The sequence below is a fragment of the Callorhinus ursinus genome, unplaced genomic scaffold (assembly GCF_003265705.2).
Source record: "Callorhinus ursinus isolate GAN/ISIS: 27379988/994484 unplaced genomic scaffold, GSC_fseal_2.0 scaffold15, whole genome shotgun sequence".
Lineage (NCBI taxonomy): Eukaryota > Metazoa > Chordata > Mammalia > Carnivora > Otariidae > Callorhinus > Callorhinus ursinus.
Window position 1 is genome coordinate 21,057,532 of NW_027397077.1, and position 12,466 is coordinate 21,069,997.

A 12,466-nucleotide genomic window follows, 5' to 3' on the forward strand; every position below is an offset into this window, starting at 1 on the left:
AAGCATGTGACATCAGACCACAGACGAAATCATAGGTTTGCCTGTCTCTAGCGGTGTAACTTCAGAACAGACTGATTACCGTTCTGAGCATCTGTTTCCTCATCTGTAAAATGGGAATGATGCACAAGCCATGAGAACTGAAGGACTGAGGACACATAAAATGCTTGCCAAAGCGCCTGGCACTCAGCGTGGGCATCATGTGTGCTCAGGACTGGGACCTGCTTCTGGAAATGCAAATGTACCAGAGCCAGTGATCATCTTTTAACACAATATTTAAGAGCTAGAGAAGTACCAGGACAATGGATGACATTCAATAACTTTACCTAAGAATTTTAATTAACCCATTTTATTTTTAAAAAATATTTTATTTATTTATTTGAGAGAGAGAGAGAGAGAGAGAGAGAGAGCGAGCACAAGCAGGGGGAGCAGCAGAGGGAGAGAGAGAAGGAGGCTCTCCACTTAGCAGGGAGCCCGATGCAGGGCTTGATCCCAGGACCCTGGGATCATGACCTGAGCCAAAGGCAGATGCTTAACCAACTGAGCCACCCAGGCGCCCCGATTAACCCATTTTAATAGAAACTGGATGTAACAGGAAAAGGGTTGTGGCAATAGGTGGGACATAAATATGAAATGATTTACCTTAACATGGAGTATATATAATTTATGTTAAAAAAAAAAAAAAGAAGAAGAAAGCCCTGCCAGGGTTCCATAACCTCAACTATGGGAAGGGAATATTAAGTGCAATGGCAAAATATCTAAGTAACTGTAACTTCCTAAGGAAAAATGAAAATCCCTCTAGCGACTGGACCTTATTTTAAATTATCCAAATATTTTCTTATTTTATATATTTTTCATGTCTTCATAAAAAATGCTTTGAGGTATCATTGACATAAAAAAGCTATAGATATTTTTTATCAAGACTTTTTAGCTTCACTAAGGTATAACTTACAAAACTGTAAGATATTTAAAGTGTACATCATGATGATTTGATATGCGTATATACTGTCAAAGGATTCCTCCAATCTAATTGAGTAACCAAAAAAAGCTATAGATATTTAATGTAAACAATTTGATGTATTTGGCTTTCTGTGTCTTCTTTCCAGTTCAACAGAACCTTAAACAACCTCATTCTCTCAAAAAAAATGAAAAGTCCAACAATGAGAGGCTGGGACAGAGTACAGACTTACAAATTCATAGTCCTAATCATGGCTTTGACTTCAACATATGCTCTGATTTTAGAAAATCTTTTATTTGATTTACCAAACATTTAGGAGCACTGCTATCACTCTCTTACGAAAGGTTGCCAATGGATCCAAACAGGATAGGTAGAAGGGGTTATTGGAACACAGGCTGACGGAGGAACGAGGAAGCTTGGTTCTCCCACTGTCTAGTGGGGGAACACACACTGTTCCTCAGTGTTCTCATCTGCAAAATGGGAAAGGTAATGCCTAGGTTGCTTGGCTCTCAGCATTTCCAGGTAGTTTATAGGATACATGTGAAAATGACTTGTAAACCATAAATGAACATAAATAACTTTTTCACTTATAGCAAGTAAGAAGGTCTCAAACATTTATATACACATACGCATACTTGGGGGCTTCTGAAGGTGACTCTGAGAATATACGCTGTTGTCAAAAATACATTTCTGGAGCCTATATTACATGATCTCTACTTTTAGATTTAGGTGCATCTCTGACTGCACACAGAGCTAATAAACTTGACTTAAAACACAAATAGCACACTGGACGAGCTTGCGGGCTCTGAAGTCAGCTTTTGACACTCACTGGCTCTGTGATCTTAGACAAGCTATTAGACCTCCCTCGTATATGTGTAAAAAGCTTAGCAAAGTGCCTGCCACATAGCCCTGAGAAACATTAGCTCTTAAAGTAATATCATCTCTTGACATTCCAAAGCAATGTTTTATCATTGCTTACTAATGGAAGAGAAGCATCAGCAACCTCATGTTCAGTAATAGGGGGACTGCTGGGAGGAAAAAAAAAAGCCTCGAAACATAATTAAATAACATTTGATGTCTCTTAGAGGGGGTTAATGGATACACCAGCTACTTTTTAGTTGTGATGGTTAGTTACAGATTTTCCAACCTGTCTAAAATAAGGTCCTTATACAAATGTTTTTATTTAGTGTAACTGGGTGCTTTGGTCAGCAGTGTAACTCTACCTTCATGAAGCACATATAAAGAGTGTTCATTCTCAAGGGCTCCTGTAGGTCCATAATTGAGGCACAGTTTGTAGAAGACTGCCCTGTTGTTTGTGCTCAACAGTCAGTTCTGTGGGAAGTATCTGGGATGACTTTTCATTGCTCAGGTCCTGCCTCAGTCATGGACGATGGGAAGGAATTGTGGCCACCTCCCCAGGATGCTTCTGGCCACAAGTCTCCTGCTCTTTTGCCTGCGGACATTCCCAATATTATTCAGGCATATTATTTAGACATTTCATACCTCCTTCGGAAGACCCAAAGCAGAAGTCAGCTAAGATAGCAGCAACAGCATGTTAATTAAAAATATCCCAGTAAATATTTTTAATAGCTCCACCATGTTTCTCTATTTGTATATGAAACTCATTCCTTTATCATAACTCTTCCAACCAGGAGCCAAGACTTCATTATGTTACTGTCACTCTATTCTCCAAGTGGCTGGTAGATTGCTACTGAAAGTGGTTCAGAGAGCAAAATGCTTTGACACAGCTAGTTTGATCCACATATCATAGACTGGGTAGTGTCAGTTATTTGTAAGAATTTATATGAGTTAGGGTGTGACAGGTTGTCAGCTGTCATGGGTGTAGTTTGGTAAATGAGGAGGCACTTACTCAACATACTGAGGATGCCCATCACATGTATATCTGAAGATCATTTCTCTCTGCATCCTATTGACTTTTCTTGGTGTTAAGGACAGGAAGCTGAGGAAGACAATAAGGTGCCACTTGGCTTTTGTGTGGGTGTGCACAGAACAAATGATCACACTGATTTCAGCAATGACAACCTGGACCCCAAAGTTTTTCTTTGATGCCAGGATTTCAAGGGAGTATTCAGTGGGGTCAGAATTTCTGAGGCGTGGCTTTTAGAGACAAAAATTTGTAGCAGCTAGAAACAGGAAGAGCATTAAAACCTATAGTCAACAATTCCTACTTTATTCTTGTTTTATACCAAGAAATCTACCTCATAGAGGAGAAATAAGGGCACACACATTTCTTGGGGACCGTCCAGTCCTTGTGGCAGAACTATTCAGTGCACATCGCTCTGAAGGTCTTACTTCGTTGCCCACAACTATGTTTTGGGTTATATTATGATTTGTTATCCCTATTTGTTGAAAGATCAAGACATTATAATGTTAGCTACTTTTTTAAATATTAACTTTTTTTTTCATAATTTGCTTTCACATCAGTGAGGACTACTATACATGAATCAAGTATTTCTAAGTAAATGAAATGAGCTGCTTTCACTAAATGCATATGTAAAAGATGGTAAATTTCTCTTAGCTATTACAACTACAGGTCAGCCCCTGGCCTAACCATTCTAATTGGAAAATGGAAATTTTCATGGAATCAAGTTCTTGGAGCTGGAAGGGAGAGCTTAGATATGATTTAACCTTAGCCATTTTACACGAGAGAAGTTAGATATTACATTCATAATAAGACAACTACCGAGAACCAAGAAGCTAGAATAATAAACTAGGTCTCCTCTTCTTTATCCAATGCTTCTTGCAGAAGGGGTGGGTTACTGTTATGACAACAAAACCATCAAAAATTATTTTAATTGTCATCTTGAAGAATTTTAGGCTTCTGGGCTTAATGAGTTAGAGAACTTCAGAGAGACCTATATGGGCTCTAGAAAGTATTCAACTAATAAAAGCATTTTCCTAAATATTCTATTAGATTTGCTAACTCAATACAGAGTTTAACTAATTTCCCCTCTATTGGAAATGAGTCTAATCAAGTAATGACTGAAGTGTGGTGATGTCAGGAATGGTCACGAGGAGGGGTTAGATCTCATTTGCTGCAAATACATAACTACTCCATAACGATACTCTAAAATATTGAAGAAATTAATTAAGCAGAGGAAAAATAGGAGAAACAAACTTTCTTCAAGGTCACTATATTATAAACTGGAGTGACTCCTATCTTATATACAGTTGCTACATCTTGAGTTACTATAAAGTGAAAAATATTTTTGAACAGTTCGGGGTCACTACACTAACTCAAGAAATATATATCATAACCTCTGTGAACGGTGCCCATAAGAATTGTGCAAGACCCAGCCTGCAATAGTCTCACCCAGAGGCACTGTCCTTGAAGATACCCTCATAAAATACAGTATACCTAAGCTTTGCCCTCTCCCACTCCCCCTGCCTGTATTCCCTCTCTGTCTCTCTCTGTCAAATATATACATAAAATTCTTAAAAAAAAATAAGTGTATAATGCAATGAGTAATGTATGATATATAATACAGAATACATATGTAAGATATAGTAATCAAGTATTTATTATTTTTCCATCTTTCTCCATATGGGGGCAAATGGAAAAATTGCACAAGTTAACTGAACACAGTATACAGTTCCATTATAATTTCTACTCACAAAGGTAGGAGATAAAAGGATGCTGCTAGCCTTCTATACAGCATCACTGGATATTAAGCTGTTAAACAAATTCTCATATTTCTCTCTATAAGCCATCAGGCATAATTATGGAGCAGTGTCAAGACCAAGAAATAAATGAAGAAAATACAAATATTCTTAATACATATTTTGAAGAGAAGGAAACAATGCTGATTATTCTTAATTCCCTTATACAGACATTTCCCTCTAGCCCCTTTAAGATATGTGGGCGAAGTCAAAATAGTCCTGCAAAGAAGCATGAAAAATAGATCAGGGAAAAGACCACCTCTTCCCCAAGCCTTGAGTGGTCAATTTGAATTGTGTCAACCCTTCGGAATAGTTCTTGAGAACAGACACCTCTTCACTCTCTGCAAAAGCCTCGCGCTACCCCTTCCCCCGAGTCCATTGAGGAGGAAGGTGCTCTGGTCCTTACCTGTGAAGCTACTGTTCATTTCAGGAACATCCTCCTCCTCCTCATTCTCTGCATGGACTATGCCAGCATTTTGCATATCATTGTAGGACTTGGTTCGCTTTGGGGTCGACTGCTTGGAGCCAGACTGAAGGCTTTGCAAGGCATCCGTCGTGATCACTTTCCCACTGACTGGCTGGCTAGGAGGTTTGGGTGTCCCATAATAGTTTCCTAGGTGATGGAGAGACAAATTTGCATGTTTTAGAAAGAATACTTTGTGGTTTTTTTTCAAGACTTCACATCCAAATCTCTCAGCACATTAAAAAAAAATTTTTTTTTTAACTAGAAAACCAGAACACACTGTATTTCATTTCTGGAATAGATTACAAGAGATGTTGTTCCTACCCAGCTAGACATGGTGATTTCAGAAGTCAGGAGGAAAGCCGCATTGTTTAGTTGCAAAGAACCTACTACTAAGCCGACCCGTACTGGATAGCAAAACTTCATCCTCATTACATTTGAAATTCAATTGGTCACCTTTTTATATGATGCTGAATCCAATTTAGAGTTAGCTTCAGAGAAAATAAAAAATTCATTATTGCCATCACCCCTACATGCCTACAAAGTCAAGGTCACCTTTCCTTAATAAGGGGACTCCATAGAGGGAGCCAGGGCACTATTAAAAAAAGGAGGATGGTGAACACCACGTGGCGCCTCTTTAACTGAATGGCAGGCTTGACTCTCAGGGTCATGTGGGGCGGGAGCAAACCCTTGCCAAGTTTTAACAGAAAACTGTGTCAATCGTGGCACGGTGACCACTCTCTTAAGAAATGTCCATTTTACTTTTAGCCACTTTTCCCAACATTTGACTCAGTACGCTAAGTGATTCTGAGCAGTACCTGGAGGGATTTTTACATTTTATTATTTTATTTTAATAAGTGTGTATATTTTTAATGTGGACTAAAAAAATCTAGCTACTAAGTTATGGTAGTAACATAAGGTTTACTTTTAAAATTAAGTGAAAAAGCAATACATTTTTAAAGCGACTTTTTAAAATTTTAAAAGGCAGCTATATATAATAAAAAGTAATTAACTGAGTAAATAATAGTAACAGCAGTGATTAGAGTTTCCTTTTGAAAACTTAAGTTAAAAAATAAGTTATTTTAAATAATATTTCACATAAATAATAGATAATATGTTCAGATATGGACAAAACCATAAAGATGATTCATGAACAGCCAAAGTTTGAAAAATATAGCTTATAATCAATAATATGCAGTGACTACATGATAAAAAACATCAGCACTAGAATGCCACTAATCTATTCACCATCACACATCTTCTAAAGGAAGGCCAGAAAGATAAATTACAGAGTCTTTCAATAAATCCTAAGCAAGGTTTGTAATTCTTTGCTTAGTGAAGTAGAATTTATACATAATAACAAATCCCGTACACACTGTTTTTTCCCAAGGACTCACCCCACTGTCTAACGTGGGTACATAATTACACAAAATGCACCCTGTATTACACAAGCACAAAAGCAAAAGGAGACAGTAACGCCTTGCTCTGCATGAGACACATTATTATTTTATAATTAAAATTTCTTTTTTATTAATATTATTTCTTTAAAATACTTTTTGAACCACAACACTTATGAATATACACACCCACTTCCCACTTCCTTTGACAATGGCATGATAGTGTGTGTCAGCAGGGAAACTGACAACACAAGTTAAAACCTGCAGTAGACTAATGGGTACCATGTTTGATTTGAAGGACACCCAAACGAAACCTACAAAACACATTTTGGAGGCTTGTACTCAACTCAATCATCATAGTTCTTTTTTTTTTTTTTTAAGATTTTATTTATTTATTTAATTGACAGAGAGAGAGAGAAAGAGACAGCATGAGAGGGAACAGAAGCAGGGGGAGTGGGAGAGGGAGAAGCAGGCTTCTGGCCGAGCAGGGAGCCCGATGTGGGGCTCAATCCCAGGACCCTGGGATCATGACCTGAGCCGAAGGCGGTCGCCCAACCGAGCCACTCAGGCGCCCCACTCATCATAGTTCTTTTACAAAAGATGATGGTATCAATTTCTTCAAAAAACTTGCCAGGTTTCTAACTTAAAGGTACAGGTGCTGAATATTACCAACTTGAAGAAAGGCATCCCATGTATGTTTGTTAACATGTGTTGCAAGGAAGAATTAGCACACGTATGATCCAAGACTCTTCTTGCATTTCTACAGAGGTTTCATCTAGGACATCCCATGTCTTTGTTGAAATTGAAAGGAGGCCAGAGCGTTGACTTGTTCATGAACTGAAGACTATTAATGAGGTGTAGGTAAGTAAAACAGCTATTTAAAAAATCATCTTCACAGGGAAAAAAAAAAACCAGAGACAAACTCTAATGAATTTAATTCTAACTCTTTCTGATCACAAATCCACCAAAGAATCTCATGTGTATTTTTGAGTTGGAAGTTAAACAAAGACCAATGTCTACGTAAGACTCCTCCACTGAGATATGGGACCAAAGGATGCGTCCCTTTATTCATAATTTTATAATTATACAAGCATTATCACTCACTTTCAGTGCCATTAAACCAAAGCAACATTCAGGAAACTCTTGTCACTTGAAAATCAATTAAAACCTAGATATCCTCAGTTTATAACAAAAATAAATGTTTGGAAAAGAAAAGTTCTACTTAAATTTGACAAATATGTATGGATTTTCCTCAGTTTTCAAGTTTGGAATCCTTCTTAAGTTAATAAATGATTAGCAGATTTCTCAATGCAACTATAAACTCCCCCAAACAATCCACTTATTCATAGTTGTTTCCTGTTTCTGAAAATTAGTTTAAGATTGACTGGAGACAAAAAAAAGTACATATTATTAGGCTGAACCACACGCAGTGGCTATTGTAGAAGGCAAACTGTTGTGTATCAGCAGTCTCATTCAGGTTAACCTAACATATAGGCATGAACAGTACCCAGCACACCAAAGTGGTGAAGAGACAGTTTGGGCTTCAAATTCCAACTGGTTCTGGGATCCTAGGCATTTAACCATTAAACAAACAAACAAACAAAAAAACCCTCTTTGTCCTCTTCTGTAAAATTGGGATTCTAAGAATACCTCATTTCTTTTTTTTTAATATTCAGCATTTTTATTTATTTTAGTATGTTATGTTAGTCACCATACAGCACTTCATTAGTTTTTGATGTAGTGTTGTTCCATGCTTCATTGTTTGTGTAACACCCAGCGCTCACCACAATACGTGCCCTCCTTAATACCCATCACTGGGCTATGCCATCCCTCCAACCCCTTCCCTCTGAAACCTTCAGTTTGTTTCCCAGAGTCCATAGTCTCTCATGGTTCATCTCCCCCTCTGACTCCCCCACCTTCATTTTTCCCTTTCTTCTCCTGAATTCCTCATTTCTATCTAGAGCACCTGTTTTGAGGATAAAACAAGATTGTCCATTGAAAGCCTTTCACCCACACTAAAATCTACCACTACACTGAACCTTGATAAATGCTACTTATGTTGACAGTTTCTGTTTCTAATCTTTCAAATGAGCTCATTCCACCACGTTGGAAGGATTGAGACAATGTGTCTGAGGTACCGGCCACAAGATAACTGAATACTCTTCATTTACTCTTGTAAAGGAACAAGCAACAGAGCCTGCCAATGACCAAAGAACCTTGGGCAAGGTTTTTACCTTCAGTCTAAAACTTCCTCTGTGAGACAGAAATGACGACCCGAGTGACACTAGTGAGTGCACAGGATTATTGTGAAGATCAAATTATGTAACTTTCTGGAAGGTACCCTGTAAATTATAAGGGGTTATAAATGGGAAATGGTGTAATTATTCAAATCCCTCCAGCATTTCTTATTCCCCATATTGCCTGCAAACGCTACAGAAAAGCTTATTTCTAGTAGTTCTCTAACTACAGAGGGTTCAACTTTCCTTCACAGATCTGTGTTTTCCCCTCTGTATTCTAAAAAATCATTTGAATTACTCACGAACATAGAAAAATGGAATGTTTCTGATTAAAATCTGGATATACTGAGAAGCGCTGGTCGCTTGGACTCTGTCTCTTCCAGGCAATGTTGATGACAAGTGTGTGACCACAGCCAGTTCACCTGGAACACACTCGTTGAATTAAGATGTCTGCAGAGAAGTTGTTCTCCTACCCTTGGTGCGTCCATGTCCTTGCCAGGCCAACACCTTGGCCCCAGTCAAGAAGAGCTCCCCTAAGGCTGCTGCAATGTGAAAGCACGGACATACAAAGGGACTTGGGCACGGGAAGGAAGGAAGAAAATCTAAATCTTCAAAACAGCCTCAGTAACTCACAGATTGGTCTTAGGGATGGGATTCTGGGTGAATGTGGTTTGGGTACCCTGACTTGTGGTGGGTGGGGTTATGCTGAAATCCCATGTTGTCTTCACCACAGGATGGGCAAGATGGGTGGTGCACTTGCCATGGGTCAGTCACCATGGGTTCCACTGCCTCAACCCGCCCTCTTCACTTTCGAAATCTAGCTGGCCGGCCTGTGGGCATGTCCCTTACAACTCCCCCACTGCTGGCAAACTGTCTGCCTTATTAAGTCTCCACGCTGGTCAGCATCGGGCCATGCCTAGCCACGGCAGAGCGCAAACTTACAGAGGGTATGTGCAAGAGACTGCCTGTGAGGAATACGTGGGTCACTCAATGGTATTAAATAAAAATAATATGAAGAATTATAAGTGATTAAAAAATTAATTTGGGTTATCACCTGGTAGGCTTCACAGTTTCTAGGAGACACGAGCCCGAATGTCCTATGGACTCCACGTTAGCCAACGCACACTTCCCGAGGTGGCCAGGCTTCCTCCCAAGTGGGAATGTGTGTGTGTCTTGCTGCTATTTTCAAAACTGGCTCTACCATAAAACTTAACAGGGATGGTGGCTGGGGAGGGAGGAGAGGGCAAAGGGAAGACAGAAGAAGAAGAAGCCGCTGCCAGCCTTAATTAACAGGCAAAATCTTTGGCCATGACCAAACCTAAGAAAATATTTTCTGACATGCGTTTAAAAATTAATGGGGACTGCAAATCAATTTTTAGAGCTTGATAAAATATTTAAGGAGGACCGTAACCCTGAGTTTTTTTTTTTTTTAAGATTTTTATTTATTTATTTGAAAGAGAGAATGAGAGAGAGAGAGAGAAAGAGAGAGCACATGAGAGGGGGGAGGGTCAGAGGGAGAAGCAGGCTTCCCCGCTGAGCAGGGAGCCCGATGCGGGACTCGATCCCAGGACGCCAGGATCATGACCTGAGCCGAAGGCAGTCGCTTAACCAACTGAGCCACCCAGGCGCCCCGTAACCCTGAGTTTTAAGCCAGAATGAATCAAATCTATATGGCCTCTCACTTTGTACAAGTTTAGTATTAATTTACTTCCCTACAGAGAACCCCCCCCTTTTTTTTTTGGCCAGGCACTATGCTACACACCAGAAATAAGATGTAAAAAGGGGGCTAAAACACAATCTTCACAAAATGCTCTGTGTGGTATACATCCGTTTTCTTAAATTTCATGCAAACCATAAAGTCCTATTGCATGGAGATTCTGGTTGAGTGGGTCAGGGAAGGGCCCGAGATTCTGAATTTCTAGGAAGGACTCAAGGGGCACTGGACCATACTCTGCATAGATAGCAGAGGGAACCAGGTCAGAGAAAATTATTCCTCTTTAGTAGATGAGGAACACGGAGGCCAAGAGTAGCAGAAATGCCAGACTTAAGAGTCATTGGCTGGTCCAGCGTAAGTAGCACTCAGGTTCTTTGGCCCCCAGTGTGTAATTCTGTGTGGGAGGTGGGTGGGGGCAGGGGCACTTGTCTGTCCTCCTTCCTACAGAACATGCTTTTGAAAATAAGCAGAACAGGATGGTAGTGACTATCAATGGCCGGAAATCTATAGTATATGCCTTCAGTGGGGCGATATCACCCCCAAAGGAGAAAGAATAGGTTTGATTCTTTGGGAATGTGGTAGGATAAAAAAGTCTTACTCTTCTTATGTGTAAAACTCAGATGTACATAGGGTACATAAGGCCACAGACATCCAGCATATCTGTTTTTGCCTAGCCTCAGGGTCATGCCATTACCACCACCTCCAGAGAGACTGTATCTCTGACTCCCCTCCCCACCCCCCAACTAGATCAAAGCTGCCCTTAAGTGTCCTCAGGGAACCACGTATCTCTCCTTCCCAATGCCCTTTGTTGTAATTATCATACAGTTGAATTCATCAATATCTGTCTTTACCTCTAGACCACAAGTGCCACGAGAGCAGGGACCACATCTGCTCTTACACACCACTGCATCTCCAGGCCCTCCATTTGTAGCACCAGCACATCCCATCATTAGGAATTCTTTGAGAATGAGTCAATACACAAGTAGAGACAGCACACAGGAATGCCAGGCTGGGATGCTCCTCCACACCTCTATTGTGGATCTGCTTTGTAATAGCGTGACTCACGGCAGCCTCTTCCCGGCCATCAGGCACATCTCAGTGACCTCGGACCCACACTATTTCACTTTCCACTTGCTTGCTCAGCACATGAAGGTATCATTCATAAAAACACCCATCACTTTCTTTTTACTCTTCCCTGTTTTGCCTGCTCCACCCTGCGGAACCATGATTTGCACGCAAAGAATGACAATAAGCCACTGATCTATAATGAGATGTTTGTTCTTGCCACTGCCATTTGGCTCTGAATATAAGACCGAAGAGAGTACTATAATTTAATAGCTTTGTGACCCTGAGCAAGGTAAGGGACTTCTCTCTCTGCAGCCTCGGTTCTCATGGTATAAAGATAAGAACAGTACTCATCTAGCAGGGTTTTTTGTGTGTAGATGAAATTAGATACTGTGTACAAAGTACTCACCATTGTGCTTGGAACAATGTTAGCATGTAATGAACCCCAGCAGTCTTAAGTGACACCTACTGTTGGAGGCCAATATAAGCTCTAAGATATTGACGAGGGTATTGGTATCAAAATGTATACTTAAAGAACAACACTGACCAAAATTTACCTTTATTGTGCACCTACCATGTCACTACCCATACATTCACTTATGCTAATCTTTATTAATAATCCTATAAAAAAAGACATCAGTATTACCATTTTCAGATGAAGACGAGATTCACACAACCTGTAAATGATGACTGGCATTTACACACACATTTGTCTGTCCCCAACATCTATGTTGTCAACTCCAGGAATCTCTGAGGATCTCTAAGCAGGGAATGAAGCAAAACTACCGTGGCACCAGCCTCTTCATCTTCATATGCAGAGAAACAGCCAATTGCAGTACAGATTCCCTTTGGTTACTTTCATTATCAACAGAGAACATTCCATGGTGGAGTTTGCCAACAGAGCTTATCACAACAGACGGCTTCCAAGGCCTGCCAAAGAACAGGACTCCAGAT

General features: G+C 39.9%; 1 protein-coding gene across 14 annotated transcripts in view; it reads right to left on the bottom strand.

Moving 5' to 3' along the window:
- Window positions 1-12,466, bottom strand: part of MAGI1 (membrane associated guanylate kinase, WW and PDZ domain containing 1) — a 615,875-nt gene that overhangs the window by 107,285 nt on the left and 496,124 nt on the right. For all 14 annotated transcript variants that reach the window (XM_073901515.1, XM_073901510.1, XM_073901509.1 and 11 more), the window contains exon 4: window positions 5,043-5,249. In XM_073901515.1, coding sequence (XP_073757616.1) covers window positions 5,043-5,249 — 207 coding nt within the window. The remainder of the gene's footprint in view (window positions 1-5,042; window positions 5,250-12,466) is intronic.